Source organism: Salvia miltiorrhiza, chromosome 2 (assembly GCF_028751815.1).
Source record: "Salvia miltiorrhiza cultivar Shanhuang (shh) chromosome 2, IMPLAD_Smil_shh, whole genome shotgun sequence".
Classification (NCBI taxonomy): domain Eukaryota; kingdom Viridiplantae; phylum Streptophyta; class Magnoliopsida; order Lamiales; family Lamiaceae; genus Salvia; species Salvia miltiorrhiza.
In genome coordinates, this window is record NC_080388.1 from 31,315,705 (window position 1) to 31,333,613 (window position 17,909).

At 40.3% G+C, this 17,909-nt stretch overlaps 1 protein-coding gene and 4 long non-coding RNA genes across 5 annotated transcripts; 2 read left to right on the forward strand and 3 right to left on the reverse strand.

Moving 5' to 3' along the window:
* Positions 1 to 5,102: 5,102 nt before the first annotated feature.
* On the reverse strand, positions 5,103 to 6,317 carry LOC131008298 (protein ALP1-like). Its single transcript, XM_057935186.1, has one exon. It carries the CDS (start codon positions 6,315 to 6,317, stop codon positions 5,103 to 5,105), a length of 1,215 nt encoding a protein of 404 aa, XP_057791169.1.
* Positions 6,318 to 6,956: 639 nt separating this feature from the next.
* Positions 6,957 to 10,768, forward strand: LOC131013327 (uncharacterized). Its single transcript, XR_009097640.1, has 3 exons — positions 6,957 to 7,622; positions 9,822 to 9,884; positions 10,537 to 10,768. It is a non-coding gene; the product is annotated as an uncharacterized LOC131013327 (long non-coding RNA).
* LOC131013328 (uncharacterized) lies at positions 7,169 to 9,000 on the reverse strand. The gene is made up of 2 exons (XR_009097641.1): positions 8,658 to 9,000; positions 7,169 to 8,592 (listed from the first exon to the last, which is right to left on the reverse strand). It is a non-coding gene; the product is annotated as an uncharacterized LOC131013328 (long non-coding RNA).
* A 2,193-nt stretch (positions 10,769 to 12,961) lies between the features above and the next one.
* On the forward strand, positions 12,962 to 16,774 carry LOC131013329 (uncharacterized). Its single transcript, XR_009097642.1, has 3 exons — positions 12,962 to 13,630; positions 15,828 to 15,890; positions 16,543 to 16,774. It is a non-coding gene; the product is annotated as an uncharacterized LOC131013329 (long non-coding RNA).
* LOC131013330 (uncharacterized) lies at positions 13,177 to 15,006 on the reverse strand. The gene is made up of 2 exons (XR_009097643.1): positions 14,666 to 15,006; positions 13,177 to 14,600 (listed from the first exon to the last, which is right to left on the reverse strand). It is a non-coding gene; the product is annotated as an uncharacterized LOC131013330 (long non-coding RNA).
* Positions 16,775 to 17,909: the final 1,135 nt, after the last annotated feature.

Consider the following 17,909-nt stretch of genomic DNA (forward strand, 5'->3'; position numbering starts at 1 on the left):
GACGTCTCTGATAAAGTAACCACCAAATAGGAATGACCTTTGCAGAGATAAGATCCTGAGATCTCTGCATTTAATGCGGCTGTACTCTTGTGAGTATGTGGCTTCCTTTGAACGTTGGAAGATCAGTCCGAGGAAGAATGATCAACTGATACTTGACTTTAGTATCAGTCTGTGGCACGCATTAAGTAATCAGTTCCAAACTGATTCTTCAACTGATACTTCAGTTGGTATCTTCAGTCTTCAGTCTTCCGAACCGCATACTAAACTAGAAACGAACTCTAACACTTGAGTTCAAAAACTGTTCTAGTCTATTACAATTAAGACCTATGAATTTTGGTATCATCAAAACAAGGATTAGGATATTCCATAAGATTCCCAACAGACGTGTATATTAAATATTTTTTTCCGACACATTTTTTCTCTCGTATCTTTTCTCCATCAAATTTCTCTTTCTCTTTGATGAGGATGGAATTTAAGCCTCTACTCCGAGCGAGGAAGTTCAACCCAAATACTCGATTCCACAAAATAGGGCCAGACCTCTGTTGTGTTGGTAACAGACGAATCTATAATTGACCAGTGCAGAGTTAAGTTAGAAGATAAGATGACTTAGAGTTATTAGAGGAGAATTCCTAGGTTACAACCAGAGTTGAAGATCTCATATGAGACGAACGGCTGAAGAGTTAATGCATGGGGACTCTGAGGTGATGTTGATTTGAGAAGAAAGACAAAAAGACCTTTTTAGCAGAGGAGAATTCCCAGATTACAACCTATGAGAGGTTGTTGTAACCGTCTTGCAGGTGGTCCTTTTGATCGCTTTTTGCAGTTGCAAAAACGAAGGAAAGACTGATTGTCGGCGGCCACGTGGAAGATGCCAAAGAGGAAAAAATGAAGATACCTATGGTTGAGAAGAAGGAGGACTTTGGAAAGACAAAAGTGCCCCTCCAGTACCCAGAACTGAAATTACTATTGTGCCCTTGATTGTAATAGTCTATAAATAGTCATAACTTATGATGGTAAGAGATAACATTTTTCTAGCAATAAAATTACTCCTATTTCGGTGAAAACTTATGAATCCCCTTCACTTCCAAATTCAAACATAATATAGCTGTTTCCTTTACAAATTTATCTTGAATACGAATTAAGAAGAGAAATCTCTGGAACAACATGACTCCTTCATCAAATTCCGACCTTAATTTAATCGGAAGCAAAAGCCTTAGGTGTTACAGGTTAGTATCTCTTTCCTTTATTGTACATTTTAGCGTTGGGCGCCGGAACCACCTTCGCCACTCTTTTTTTTGTCTAAAAATTACTCCCTTCGTCCGCCAAGATTATGTAAAATTGGTTGGGCACAAGATTTAATAAAATTAGTGATGATTTTGATGTAGTGGAGAAAATGTCCCACCACTTTATGAGATGTGTGGTTGAGATTGAATTTGGGGTGAATTTTTTGTAAATAAAAAGTGTTAGTAAGGATAAAATATTAAAGAGGATGGTGGGACCATTGCCTTAAAAGAAAAATGACATAATCTTGGCGGACGCCCGATATAGTAATTTTTACGTAATCTTGGTGGACGGAGGGAGTATCAATTTTGATTCATGAAAAAATATTCAATATGTATCTTAAATTAAAGATTATTATAAAATCTTTAATTTGGTGTAAAAATTTATATATAACACAATTTGTACCAGTTACACCTTACCACCAAGATTTTTTTTTTTTTTTTACAATTCTTTTATTTCTTTAATAATCTCTTTTCTTTTTCTTCTCATTTTTTTCCATATCCTTTCATTCAAAAAATAATGTAGTTTCGTTTATGATCAGATATTCAATGTTTCTCTAATTAAAGATCATTATATGAACTTTAATTCGATATACAATATGTAGAAAATAGATTTAAAATTTAAAAAAATATAGAAATTAAAAATTTTAAACTAATTTATTTACTCTTCGCTCTCTTCCAAAAAAAATGTGTTTGTTTTTTTGGTAGGATAATTATGTGTTTGAGTCAGTGTTGACCCCGACATTATCGGATTGGATGTTGATAACATTCTGTTGTCAATATTTCTGATAACCAGCTAACATTCCGGATTCTGCCTTGAAGCTGAACTTTAACTTTCCATTGAAAACTGTACACAATTAATCTTTACCTTCCTTTCATGTTTTATTATTCCTTGGTCGTGGAAAAAAGTTTATTTGGTAGTTGACCATGTTTTTAATAAGTAGAGTGGTGGTCAATCATTATCCAAAGTAGTGTGCAGTTTATTCCTATTTTTCAGGATACATTATCTTTTTAACTAACAATCACAACTGGTCGACTAGCAATTTTTTGAAAGTGCATTGCAGTGGTTATACGAACCTTCTGGAAGTGGGAAGTGGTGCAAACTAACCACGATATGGCAGCCTATAAAAGCTACAAGATGGCCCTCTCATTCGTACGTCTTGGAAGTGCGATTTCACCTACCTAACTTTCAATCACAACCATTTCTTCATTTTGGCTTGTTGCAAACATTACACCAGTCCTTCAAGTCTTGTTTTGACGGAGGAGTCTTATGCAGTCAATCTGTAAAGGCTTACTCTGTAATCTATATTGATGGGAGGTCAAGGGCAAGGATTGAAGGTCGAGAATATTGGGAGCGTAGCAGGCTGTTTATTTGTCCGATTAACATTAGGTTTATCGGCTGTTAGTTTTCTGTGTTGAGTCAATATTCTAGGTGCAGTTAATAGATAGGTGTATTAATCTTAGGCAGTCAATCTGTAAAGGTTGATCACCAAGAGATCTTATGTTGTACTGTGTGATGAGGACTAGAATACTCATCAGCATTGTGCTTAGCAATACAAGAACATCTTACTTGATTACTATTATTGTTATTATTATTCTTATTGAACGAAGCCAACCAGCACAGGTTTAATTGAAGACCTTAGATAATAAAGGGATGACTCGCCTGCGCAGCTCAAGGGGACTACTCAGCACGGGTAACGAGGGAGTTCTATTTTCATTACCCGAATCAGCCGAAGAAGTCAAAGTGCCTGCGCAGCCTAAAGAGCTCGAAGCACCTGCGCAGGATAAAGAACTTGAAGTCTTGGCAGTCATAAGATAGCGAAGCTTCCGGCGCAGTCAAACCAGCGCAGATGGGCCAAGTCAAGACTAAAGTTAAGTGTATTAAGGCATTAAAGGGCCTAAATCCAATTATTATAGTTCATGGGCCTAAGGCCTTTAGGGCTCACTCTCACATCTATAAATAGAAGGTTTAACATTAACATTAGAGGATCATGATTTATTTCAGAGCAACACTTGTAAAATGTAATTATCTCGAAGTATAGTCGAAGAACTCGAAAACACCTGTGGATGTAGGTCTTAACGACCGAACCACGTAAATCCTGTCTCGATTATTGCTTTTTAAATTAGGTGTTGGTTTCATGCTTCACCAACTGGCGCCGTCTGTGGGAAATTGAGCTTAAGGCGTGAGTTTCGATCTTACATTCTTCTCGATTTTCAGATTTTCCAGGTTCAGATTACTGTTCAATGAGGGGGTTACTGTTCATGGAAGCCAGATCACTGTTCATCACTGTTTATGTTCATCGAGGAGGGGTTTGGGGCAGTTCTGAGCTAGATTACTGTTCATAAAAAAAGTTCCAGTAATAACCATAGATCAGAGTAGGGGTTGTTGGAAAAAGCTTATTCCGATTCCAAAATTGAAAACATTCACCGATTTCTGTTTTCAAAACCCGATTTCTGAGAACAAATTTGGGATTATAGATATATATCTCGGCTCATCCCGATTTTTAGCCAACAGACCGCTGGTTCTTAGCAACCGGCGGATCGCTGCTCTTCTGCAGCCAGGGAACTGCCACTCCTCCGTAGCCAGGGAATTGCAACCGACCATCGAAGAACTCTCCACGATGGTCGAGGACTCACTCCGCGACCTCGCCGCTGCCGCTGATTTCATCGTCGTCAAGCGACGCTTAGGGTTCAAGTCATTACCACCGGATCATCAAAATCCAACCTCAAGAGTAATTTTTAGGTGGTGGCAGGGCCGATTGGTTGGGAAAAACCTTTCGCGTCGAGTCTTATCAATCTCTCAGTTCAATCACCGCCTCTGAGAGAGTTGCACACCCAAGTCCAAAATCGAACCAGGGACGAAGCCTTGAAGCTAAGACCTCAAATCTCTCGTTGCCTTCTTTCGCGTTGCTGGACCGATCATTCTTCCCAGATCATCGGGAATCTTCCACCGATTTCTACCGAAACCGCATCGAAGGGTTTTCGCCAAATTCACAGGGAGATTCTCACTTTTATTTAAGGATTTCTTCAATTTGTTTCGTACCAGCTTAGTTCCTTGATTTCTAATCATGTTACTTACAATTTATAGTGACCTTATTTGATCTTTTATGCGAGGACATATGAAAACTTAAAAATCGTTCAGGGATTGAGTGGTGAAGGGAACTGTATGATCATACCGCTCCGAAACAGAAAGGAAAATGGCATGTTCTTCGACAAAGAGTGGGGTACGATTTCTAGTTTCTAATTTCTAGCCTGACATCGTTGCTCGGTTGTTTCCAACGCCACGCTCTCTCATCTCTCTCGACGGAGCCGAAGCTACTGCTATTCTGGTTCGGCAGAGCAGGGAAGCTTCAGAACACCTCAACATATGGGAAGGTCACCATTCGGAATCTAAATCGGCCGACGACGACTTACACTCACTACTACTGAGATTCGTTTCTCCTTGATTTTTGTGTTTACATGATCGAGATATTGAGATTAGCATAAATGGATGCTCGGCCAGCCGTGACCTAGCTTCAACTAGCTCTGGCAAACGTGGGTCTAGGGTGGAAGCTTGACAAGCTTAGAGCATCCACAATGCTTGCACCCGGAGTGGGTGCAATAGACATGGTCCCACTTCTATTGCACCCACTCCAACAATGGTATTGCACCCGCCCGGGTGCAATAGATTTTAATTTCATTTTCTCTTTAATTTTATTCTTTTTTCAATTTAAATTAAACAACTTCAATTTTAACAACATAAAATTCATTCAACTAAAAATCCAAACATTACAAATAAAAATAAAAAAAAACAACAAATATTTAAAACATCCAATTTTCAAACTACGGGTCAACCGGACCAAAGCGTGCCCATATATGCTCAACCAAATCGTCGCGGAGGCGAGCATGCAATCGTGCATCCTTCAAGCTTGCATTCCGTGCCAAATAGGCGGCGAACTCCGGTGGTGCTCCGGAATTGAATTGCGTTTGAGGAGTAGAACTTGGTCCCTCGCCGTCGTCACCGTCAAAATTACTTGCATTTCCACCTTCTTCCTCAATGATCATGTTGTGCAATATGATGCATGCAAACATGATAGAACTCATTTGCTCCGCCTTCCACAAACGCGACGGTCCTTTAATTATAGCCCACCGAGCCTCAAGAACACCGAAAGCTCGTTCCACATCCTTCCTTGCAGCTTCTTGCATCACCTTGAACCTCCGCTTCTTCTCATCGTTCGAAAACTGGAAGCTCTTCACGAACACCGGCCAGTTCGGATAGATGCCGTCTGTTAAGTAGTATCCTCGAGTGTGGTGAGAATTGTTGGCAAGGAAGTGCACAGCCGCTTCATGCCCCGCTAAAACATCATTGAATAGCGTGGACTGGTGGAGCACGTTGATGTCGTTGTTGGACCCAGCGACTCCAAAGAATGCATGCCAGATCCACAAATCTTGTGAAGCAATGGCCTCTAATATAATTATTGGCTCGCCTTGATCCCCTCGAGTGTAGGCGCCGTGCCAAGCCACGGGGCAATTCTTCCATCCCCAATGCATGCAGTCTAGGCTCCCCAACATTTCCGGGAACCCATGGCAGGCTTCGTGCATTGCAGTGATGCGTTGCACATCGACAGTTGTTGGCCGCCTCAAATACGTGCCGCCAAAGATACGAACGACGGCCTTGCAGAATTTTTTCAAGCATTCCAACGCCGTCGACTCTCCTATACGGAGATATTCGTCATAACAATCAGCAGAAGTTCCGTATGCAAATTGTCGAACAGCGGCAGTGCACTTCTGGATCGGGGAGAAGCTTAAGCGGCCAACAGCATCCAGACGTTGTTGGAAGTAAGGATCGACTTCTAGCGCATTGACAATGCGTAGAAACAACTCCCGGCTCATGCGAAATCGACGGCGAAAGAATTGTGGACCATAAACATGTTCGACGGCGAAATAATCGCGATGGAGGCGCTCGGCTCCACCTTCACGGTCACGACGAACCACTGCCCGCTTCTTCCTCAGGCGTGGTGGAGGTGGATCGAAACGATATGAACTTGCCACTGTCATAAAATTCACAGCACATCTCATAAAAAATAAATCGGGGGCTTGAGTAGGATCGGGAAGAGGAGGAAGTTGTGCGGGATCAACATGAACTTCTTCGTCGGATGAAGAATTTGAGGAAGAATTATTGTTGGAAGAATTGGTGGATGAAGACATTTTTTTAAGAATTGAAGAGAATTGGTGGATGTAGTGTTTGTGATTGAGGGAAGGGGATATATATAGGTGAAAAAGGAAAAAAAAGAAAAAAAAAATTCAGCCGAGAAGACCGTTGCCTTCAACGGTCAAATGACCGTTTAATTTTTTTTTTTAATTCGATTTTTTTTTTTCGGAAATGGGGCGCGTGTAAAACACGCCCCTCCTTCGCTCCCACTATTGCCGAGTGCATTCGAACGCCCCCCTCCCTTTGCTCCTGGGTGCGGCAACGGCTGTAGTAGCCCGCTCTTTTATTTATGATTAAAACTAGTAAATGCAATTTTTTTTTAATGAATCCAGTTTATGGTCCTGATTTTTTTTTTCAGAAACAGAGTTATTATTTTAGCTTTATATATATTTTTTTTTTTACGTATGAGAAAAACGCGACGAGGATTATTGAGCCATTCAATAATCTATTATCCAGTTTAATAACTGACTTAGCAAAGTCAAGTGATTAATTTATATGCGATAGAAATATTATTTCTATTATTTACTAGAAGTCGAGAAATTATTCCGACTGCAACGCAGATTAAATATACGGATTTAATCTAGATATTAAATGGCTTGTGAAGTGAATTAAATCTACTTATTTAATTTATACATGAATAATGAGCATAAGCCAATATTTGATTGCAAACACGCGATTAAATAGTAGATGCACTGAGTAACCAAGACACAAAGATTTATTATTATTTACAATTAGAACTTCAACCACCACTATCAATCAATGCAGTAATTGATTTTTTTTCTGAGTACAAGAAGAAATCTTTGCATATAAGCTCACCACTGGCAGCAAGAGTGACGCAGTACATTTGGGTAAAAAAATAAAACTCTCGAATTTGCTGGCTTTAGGAGGAAGATCATGCTTAAGACAATCATCTTCCACTATCTAATTATTTATCAACCACTACCTCCACTTAACAAAAATGAGACCTACGCACTAGCCTGCACCACCACCCTTTTTCTCCACCAAACTTTCCACTTACTTCATTCCTTCTCTCATACACCAAGCACCAGAAAGGGAGATGAAGTTCCTGCTGCCAACTGCCAAGTATCGAGAGTTTCTTCTCCATTGAATTCATTATCAACAACAGCAGCTACCAACACAAAATACTCAAGGTAATTTGATATCCCAAATATTCAACTCAGTTTGCATCCATATCTAGCATATCACAGTTCATCTACATCAAATAGCCTAGATATTTCGTACAATAGAAAGTATAAACTTCACAAACAGGCTGCACTCTAGAACAACAAGCATATGAGTTTATGCAAAACAAAGAAAGAATACACCTTAGCTCATAATCCAACACAGGGCTCATTGACGAGCATATAACAACGCTGTTATTCATTTAGCACAGTAGCAAAATTTCCACGGCTTATAAACGGAATTAGGAAAAACCACAACCCCTCGTATTAAACTTTCACATCATAAGCAAATGAATCAAGATACAATAGTAGAATGAAATTAGAGAACTTAGCTTAAGAAATAGGGCCGATTGCCCTGCTCTGAATCGGGATTTAACGGCGCCGAGGAGTAGGCGAGGCGACACCCTTCGCCGGGAACAGCGACAGCAACGGCGAAGCCGGCCTTCCAGTAGCAGCAGCGGCGGTGGCGTGGCACAAATCGAACCCCGTCGACCCCGGAGAACAACGAAGGCGGACTTTACCTGGTCGCCGGAGGAACGCGAAGGAGATGGCGGCGATTCGTGGAGGAGAACGAAACCGGCAGTCAGTTGCCGGATTTACAGAGCCACGGCGACCAGCCATCAGATTCTGATGGAGACGCGGTGCAGCGGCGACCTGGTATTTGACGATTAGGGCTCGCCCTTCCACTCTCTTCTTCCCGAACACGGATTTGAGGCCGAGACACCAAGTTTGGAGGGGGGAACGACAACTAGCGGTCGCCGGACTTACAGAAACGGCGGAGGATTCGATCTCAGGGAAAGCTAGGGCTCCTCCTCTCAGTCGAGTTTGAGAGGTAAATCGAGAGAGAGGAGATGAGGGAGCAGACCGACGTCGGGGTTCTGAGCAACGCTGGCCTCGCCGGCGGCTGGAATGGTCAGAGTACGGAGCGGCGACGGCAGATCTGCGGGAGACAGATCGGGTGAGAAATTGAGAGAGGGAAGTAGATGGAGAGAGAGAGAAATGGACCAGGGGCGATGTCCTCGGCTGGCCGTCGTTCTCGCCGGAGCCGTTCGCGGCGGAGCTCGCGTAGAGCGGGCGAGAGAGAGAGAGAGATGTCTTGAGCGGCGACTGTTTGAAAAAGAATAGATAGAGAAAGGCGTGAATTGCTTGAGAGAGAGTGGAGCGTGTTCTGCTGGGAGAAGAAGAGAGAACCGACTTGGAGGAAAAGAAATTGGGCTTTAGTTAATTAATTGAAGTTGGGCCTCTTTTGTTAATTCAATTGGGCTTTTAGCATTTATTTACATTGGGCCGGGTTATTTCTTTATTTTGGGCCGAGTCTTGGGCCGATTTTTAATAAGTGATGGGCCGATTTTTTAAATGGAATTTGGGCCTCATCATTTATTTTAATTGGGCTTTTATCTTTTGAAAGATTGAGCTTGTGTTTAAATGGTATTGGGCTTTGGCTATGGGCCGATTTTATTAAAGTCTTTGGACCGATTTTATTAAAGTCTTTGGGCCCTGATTTAAATTGAAACATTGGGCTTATGTTTTTTTTAAAGAAATGGGCTATCTTATTATTTAACTGGGCTGGAGTTCAAAGAAAAATGGATACTTATTAATTAGACTATTTATTTAGTTTAATTAATTATTTTTCTCAAAAGATGATTTACATAATAATAATATTGTATTATTATTATGTGCATATTTTAAGTAAATTACTTATTATATGCTAAGTATGACATGAAATTGCATTTTTACTTACAATAAAGTATTTAATTGGTTTTAATTATAAATCCAATTATTAAAGAAAGACGAGTAAGAATATTGTTGGTGTTCTTAACTCAAGAGAAATGTTTTCAATTATTTATTTAATTTTGAAAAGCCCGATAATTTCTACGAGGTCACACCTCGATTAAAGCCGAGTTAGTTCTTTTATTACGAACGAGTACAAAGGCGAGATTTATTTCACGACTAGAATATTCCGATGAGGAAGGAAGAATCACAGCTTTATTCGACCACGTTATACGAGAATTAGTTAAATCTATTAACGTGGATTAATAGTAGAATTCCCGATTATCGCTCAGAAAATTAGTACATGCATAACAGATTCATGCATAGTTAAATTACGCTTTCTCATTTATTAAGAATTTTTCTCGAGGCAATGTCTTATTTTATATTCTCGTGATTAAGGTCAAGCGCGAGAGTAAGAACTACACAAGGAGTTAGAGTACCTTAGCAAAACTTTGCTATCAGGTGGGCAATTTCTTACGCGTAAATAAAATGCTATGCAAGTGTTATGCTTTAAATGCAAATTGGATCTTCAAGTGTGGTATGCTTTATTACGCTTAAATGAGTTAAGCTTTATTATGATGCACGTTAAATGATTACGCTTATTTACGCTTGAATGCTTTACGCTGATAAGTTTATGCTTATGTTTGATGCTTGCGTCTGTTGGGGGAGGCCTCCCTTAACAGTACGATGCCGTGTCCGCTGAGGAGGGCCTTCCTCACGGCGCGATGCCCGTGTCCGCTGAGAGAGGCCTCTCTCGCGGCGCGATGCCAGTATGCCAGTATGCCAGTATGTCAGTATTACAGCGTCTATTGGGGGAGGCCTCCCTCAATAGTACGATGCCGTGACCGCTGAGGGAGGCTCCCCCTCACGGTGCGATGCCCGTGTTCGTTGGGGAAGGCCTTCTCCACGACACGATGCTTGTTTATGATTGTTAATGATGAAGAATGCGCTCATGCTGTTTATGAATATGGAAATGTTTAATGAGCAAAGGATTTGAAAGAAACTTATGCCTCTTATGCGAAGTTGTGTTTTGTTGTTGATATTATGTTATATGCTTGGCACTGCCCACTGAGTACTCTTGTACTCAGCCCTTCGTATGTTTATGTTTGTGCAGGTTGAGCTGTGATGGGCGATGAAGTGTTGTTGCTGAGTAGAGTTTTTGTCGAATTTAAAGTAGGCTCAGAAAGGATACATGTCTTCATACATGTATCTCAGTTATGCATTCCGCTGTAAACACTGATTATTTCAGTTACACCTTCCGTTGCAAACTCTGATAATGTTTTAGCCAAGCCCCTAAAAATGCCTTTTTCCTTTTAAGGAATATAACGCGTATACAAGTTCTTTGAGTACCCTTTTTATGCGAACTATGCATTTTCCCTTTTTAAGGAATATTTCACGCGTATTCAAGCTCTTTGAGTATTCTTTTATGCACCCCTTTCTAAACCCGCTTCTTATTTTCCCTTCCCCAGTCATGGTTTTCCCGGATTAATTATCCTTAATTAAGGCCGGTTTTGACAGAGTGGTATCAGAGCAGTTCGTTTGCTCTGAGCCTATGAGTTTATTTAAGCCAAAGTTAGAATGGATCACTAAAGTGTCTAGAGTTCAATCGACAAAGCTCAGCACTTCATCGCATCACACTCAACGAAGCAGAATGGTATGCTCTTCCAAGTTTTGAGTTAATGTTTACAAAAAGTGAGAATTATTGTAATAGCAAAGAGTGTAACTGTAAATAGCCATGTTATGTTGTTCGAATGAAATGATTTACGTAAATGCGATTAAGTATGCCTATGGAATGAATCCCTATGAACATAGAGCTATTAAGATATGAGATCACCACTACTACAGAACATAGAAGAAATTCGACTGTATCTTTGGTGGTTATAGTGAAGGCAGCAAGATACGTGATACGTATAGATTAATTTTTTTTTTAGCTCATGATTTTATAGCCGCTATGAATCCCCATGACTTATGCTTAAGTATCCAATTTAGATGATGTGATATTATATGCTTAAGAATTTCTATGACTCATGGATTTGAGATGTTAAGGACCCTTAAAGCTTACTACATCAATGTTGTCATTGGAGTTATGACTTGTTTACAAGTTATAATAAGTTGACCTTTACAAGAATACTTTTGAGGCTTGTATTAGATTATGCTAGAGTGTACTAATTGACACATCTTTGCTACCAGAATGCCGCCTAAGAGAGGACGCCCTGCGAGAAACAATAACAATCGCAGAAACCGTAATGCTGTACCAGAAGAACCACAAAATGCTCGAGGACATAATCCATCCCCTCCGCCCCCGACTAGGAGAGTTGAAGAACTCTTTTTAAGGCAAAACCCACCTACGTTTGACGGAACGAGTGAACCGGCTGAAGCTGAGATTTGGGTGCGTGCAATGGAACGCATTTTCAACTTTCTACGTTGTACTGATGAGGAGCGCCTATCTTACGTCTCATTCCAGCTAACAGGATCAGCTGACTTCTGGTGGGAAGCACGACGAAAAATTCTGACACCTGAACAATGGGCAAGTTATACTTGGGAAGATTTTAAGACAGGATTATATGATAAATATATTCCGAAAAGCTATAGGAAGAAGAAAGAAGCTGAGTTCTACGAGTTGAAGCAAGGAAAGAAATCTGTGGTTGAATACGACAAGGAATTCTGCAACCTGTCTAGGTTTGCTCCACAACAAGTGGACACAGATGAGAAGATGGCAGAGAAATTTTGTGCCGGTCTGCGACACGAAATTAGGATGGCTCTAGCAAGCCACGGAGGACTCACATACACGGAGTCTTTGAACAGGGCACTTGACATTGAAGCTGCAATGCCGTCAGACAAGTCAGCCCCACCATTGATCTCGACGCCAAATGACTCACCAGCAGCGTCGCATACTCTCAAAGGGAAGCGCAAGTGGGACAACAATGAAGACAATATCAATCCGATTAATAAGCGAGTATGGCAAGAATATGAACGGGCTGAACAGTTTATTCAACCTTGCCCAAATTGTGGTAAGATGCATAGGGGTATCTGTCGAGCTGGAACTAACGGTTGTCACAATTGTGGCCAAAAAGGTCACTACTCCACGCAATGCCCCAACAGACAACGAGGTTCAGCAATTGGGAACACCCGCACCCCCTTGCCAGCAATACATGGACACTTGCGAAATCAGTCTCAATCACATCAGTGAAAATCTTATGGAGACACCGCAGACAAGAGAAGCTACGCGGGAACTTGAAGACAAGATGAAGGAAAAATACCCCGAACTGTTTTAGCAGAGATATGCAAATTTCGGGACGAAATTTTTGTTAAGAGGGGTAGTATGTAGTAGCCCGCTCTTTTATTTATGATTAAAACTAGTAAATGCAATTTTTTTTTAATGAATCCAGTTTATGGTCCTGATTTTTTTTTTCAGAAACAGAGTTATTATTTTAGCTTTATATATATTTTTTTTTTTACGTATGAGAAAAACGCGACGAGGATTATTGAGCCATTCAATAATCTATTATCCAGTTTAATAACTGACTTAGCAAAGTCAAGTGATTAATTTATATGCGATAGAAATATTATTTCTATTATTTACTAGAAGTCGAGAAATTATTCCGACTGCAACGCAGATTAAATATACGGATTTAATCTAGATATTAAATGGCTTGTGAAGTGAATTAAATCTACTTATTTAATTTATACATGAATAATGAGCATAAGCCAATATTTGATTGCAAACACGCGATTAAATAGTAGATGCACTGAGTAACCAAGACACAAAGATTTATTATTATTTACAATTAGAACTTCAACCACCACTATCAATCAATGCAGTAATTGATTTTTTTTCTGAGTACAAGAAGAAATCTTTGCATATAAGCTCACCACTGGCAGCAAGAGTGACGCAGTACATTTGGGTAAAAAAATAAAACTCTCGAATTTGCTGGCTTTAGGAGGAAGATCATGCTTAAGACAATCATCTTCCACTATCTAATTATTTATCAACCACTACCTCCACTTAACAAAAATGAGACCTACGCACTAGCCTGCACCACCACCCTTTTTCTCCACCAAACTTTCCACTTACTTCATTCCTTCTCTCATACACCAAGCACCAGAAAGGGAGATGAAGTTCCTGCTGCCAACTGCCAAGTATCGAGAGTTTCTTCTCCATTGAATTCATTATCAACAACAGCAGCTACCAACACAAAATACTCAAGGTAATTTGATATCCCAAATATTCAACTCAGTTTGCATCCATATCTAGCATATCACAGTTCATCTACATCAAATAGCCTAGATATTTCGTACAATAGAAAGTATAAACTTCACAAACAGGCTGCACTCTAGAACAACAAGCATATGAGTTTATGCAAAACAAAGAAAGAATACACCTTAGCTCATAATCCAACACAGGGCTCATTGACGAGCATATAACAACGCTGTTATTCATTTAGCACAGTAGCAAAATTTCCACGGCTTATAAACGGAATTAGGAAAAACCACAACCCCTCGTATTAAACTTTCACATCATAAGCAAATGAATCAAGATACAATAGTAGAATGAAATTAGAGAACTTAGCTTAAGAAATAGGGCCGATTGCCCTGCTCTGAATCGGGATTTAACGGCGCCGAGGAGTAGGCGAGGCGACACCCTTCGCCGGGAACAGCGACAGCAACGGCGAAGCCGGCCTTCCAGTAGCAGCAGCGGCGGTGGCGTGGCACAAATCGAACCCCGTCGACCCCGGAGAACAACGAAGGCGGACTTTACCTGGTCGCCGGAGGAACGCGAAGGAGATGGCGGCGATTCGTGGAGGAGAACGAAACCGGCAGTCAGTTGCCGGATTTACAGAGCCACGGCGACCAGCCATCAGATTCTGATGGAGACGCGGTGCAGCGGCGACCTGGTATTTGACGATTAGGGCTCGCCCTTCCACTCTCTTCTTCCCGAACACGGATTTGAGGCCGAGACACCAAGTTTGGAGGGGGGAACGACAACTAGCGGTCGCCGGACTTACAGAAACGGCGGAGGATTCGATCTCAGGGAAAGCTAGGGCTCCTCCTCTCAGTCGAGTTTGAGAGGTAAATCGAGAGAGAGGAGATGAGGGAGCAGACCGACGTCGGGGTTCTGAGCAACGCTGGCCTCGCCGGCGGCTGGAATGGTCAGAGTACGGAGCGGCGACGGCAGATCTGCGGGAGACAGATCGGGTGAGAAATTGAGAGAGGGAAGTAGATGGAGAGAGAGAGAAATGGACCAGGGGCGATGTCCTCGGCTGGCCGTCGTTCTCGCCGGAGCCGTTCGCGGCGGAGCTCGCGTAGAGCGGGCGAGAGAGAGAGAGATGTCTTGAGCGGCGACTGTTTGAAAAAGAATAGATAGAGAAAGGCGTGAATTGCTTGAGAGAGAGTGGAGCGTGTTCTGCTGGGAGAAGAAGAGAGAACCGACTTGGAGGAAAAGAAATTGGGCTTTAGTTAATTAATTGAAGTTGGGCCTCTTTTGTTAATTCAATTGGGCTTTTAGCATTTATTTACATTGGGCCGGGTTATTTCTTTATTTTGGGCCGAGTCTTGGGCCGATTTTTAATAAGTGATGGGCCGATTTTTTAAATGGAATTTGGGCCTCATCATTTATTTTAATTGGGCTTTTATCTTTTGAAAGATTGAGCTTGTGTTTAAATGGTATTGGGCTTTGGCTATGGGCCGATTTTATTAAAGTCTTTGGACCGATTTTATTAAAGTCTTTGGGCCCTGATTTAAATTGAAACATTGGGCTTATGTTTTTTTTAAAGAAATGGGCTATCTTATTATTTAACTGGGCTGGAGTTCAAAGAAAAATGGATACTTATTAATTAGACTATTTATTTAGTTTAATTAATTATTTTTCTCAAAAGATGATTTACATAATAATAATATTGTATTATTATTATGTGCATATTTTAAGTAAATTACTTATTATATGCTAAGTATGACATGAAATTGCATTTTTACTTACAATAAAGTATTTAATTGGTTTTAATTATAAATCCAATTATTAAAGAAAGACGAGTAAGAATATTGTTGGTGTTCTTAACTCAAGAGAAATGTTTTCAATTATTTATTTAATTTTGAAAAGCCCGATAATTTCTACGAGGTCACACCTCGATTAAAGCCGAGTTAGTTCTTTTATTACGAACGAGTACAAAGGCGAGATTTATTTCACGACTAGAATATTCCGATGAGGAAGGAAGAATCACAGCTTTATTCGACCACGTTATACGAGAATTAGTTAAATCTATTAACGTGGATTAATAGTAGAATTCCCGATTATCGCTCAGAAAATTAGTACATGCATAACAGATTCATGCATAGTTAAATTACGCTTTCTCATTTATTAAGAATTTTTCTCGAGGCAATGTCTTATTTTATATTCTCGTGATTAAGGTCAAGCGCGAGAGTAAGAACTACACAAGGAGTTAGAGTACCTTAGCAAAACTTTGCTATCAGGTGGGCAATTTCTTACGCGTAAATAAAATGCTATGCAAGTGTTATGCTTTAAATGCAAATTGGATCTTCAAGTGTGGTATGCTTTATTACGCTTAAATGAGTTAAGCTTTATTATGATGCACGTTAAATGATTACGCTTATTTACGCTTGAATGCTTTACGCTGATAAGTTTATGCTTATGTTTGATGCTTGCGTCTGTTGGGGGAGGCCTCCCTTAACAGTACGATGCCGTGTCCGCTGAGGAGGGCCTTCCTCACGGCGCGATGCCCGTGTCCGCTGAGAGAGGCCTCTCTCGCGGCGCGATGCCAGTATGCCAGTATGCCAGTATGTCAGTATTACAGCGTCTATTGGGGGAGGCCTCCCTCAATAGTACGATGCCGTGACCGCTGAGGGAGGCTCCCCCTCACGGTGCGATGCCCGTGTTCGTTGGGGAAGGCCTTCTCCACGACACGATGCTTGTTTATGATTGTTAATGATGAAGAATGCGCTCATGCTGTTTATGAATATGGAAATGTTTAATGAGCAAAGGATTTGAAAGAAACTTATGCCTCTTATGCGAAGTTGTGTTTTGTTGTTGATATTATGTTATATGCTTGGCACTGCCCACTGAGTACTCTTGTACTCAGCCCTTCGTATGTTTATGTTTGTGCAGGTTGAGCTGTGATGGGCGATGAAGTGTTGTTGCTGAGTAGAGTTTTTGTCGAATTTAAAGTAGGCTCAGAAAGGATACATGTCTTCATACATGTATCTCAGTTATGCATTCCGCTGTAAACACTGATTATTTCAGTTACACCTTCCGTTGCAAACTCTGATAATGTTTTAGCCAAGCCCCTAAAAATGCCTTTTTCCTTTTAAGGAATATAACGCGTATACAAGTTCTTTGAGTACCCTTTTTATGCGAACTATGCATTTTCCCTTTTTAAGGAATATTTCACGCGTATTCAAGCTCTTTGAGTATTCTTTTATGCACCCCTTTCTAAACCCGCTTCTTATTTTCCCTTCCCCAGTCATGGTTTTCCCGGATTAATTATCCTTAATTAAGGCCGGTCGTGACAACGGCGCTGGGTGCGATAGGCCGGGTTCGATCCGGCCATCGCACCCAGCGATGCTGATGCTCTTATATAGCATGGGATATTGAGATAGACAAGGCAATCAGTGGAACTAAGCGAAGCTGCTGAATTAGCTAACAAAGAACAGTAGCGACTGCGGGAAAGCAGTGCTTTTTTTTCTGGTCCAAATCCAAAATCCTCGCTGGCGATTCTTATGCTGCCATGAAAGCTAGGGGACGGCCGCCTTCATCCGTCTTTCCAAAATACCTGGAACAGGGAGTAACGACTCGAAACCTCTTATTGAGATTGAGATTTTCTACAATACTAGTGTTACGCCCGTGCGATGCATGGGATTTAATTTTTTTTATAGTTATATTGTCAATATTTTAATATATTTAAAATATAATAAATAGTCATATTATATGTATATTATCATTTGATAATCTATAATTTTTAAACTTTAAGGAGCCATATAGTATCTTATTACATTATATATATATATATATATCTTATAAGTACTAATAAAATATATATTTAAGCATATAATCTTATATTTTAAGATTATATCGTTAATAGAAAAGTAAATTTAACTTAAAATAAATGAAGAAATAATAGACAAATAAATTTAAAACGTATTGTTCTTCGTAAATATATAAAACAATGTAGTCAAAAGTAGAATATTATATATTTTGCAATACTTCCTTGTATACAACATTTGTAGTAGCAGTTTTTTTGTTGTCACCATCATTTTGACAAATCAAAATTTTTAAACCATTATGATTTGTGACACGTGAAACTGCTACATACAATTGGCCATGACTAAAAACAGGTTTTTTAAAAAATAATCCAACGCGGGACAATGATTGACCTTGACTTTTATTTATCGTCATTGCATAAGAGACTATGATTGGAAACTGTTTTCTCTGGAATTTGAACGACAATCTTGGATCTGATGGTGTCAATGACATTC

Coding starts and splice junctions, on each gene's coding strand:
- LOC131008298 (XM_057935186.1), bottom strand. CDS start 6,317: ATGACAGTGGCAAGTTCATATCGTTTCGATCCACCTCCACCACGCCTG.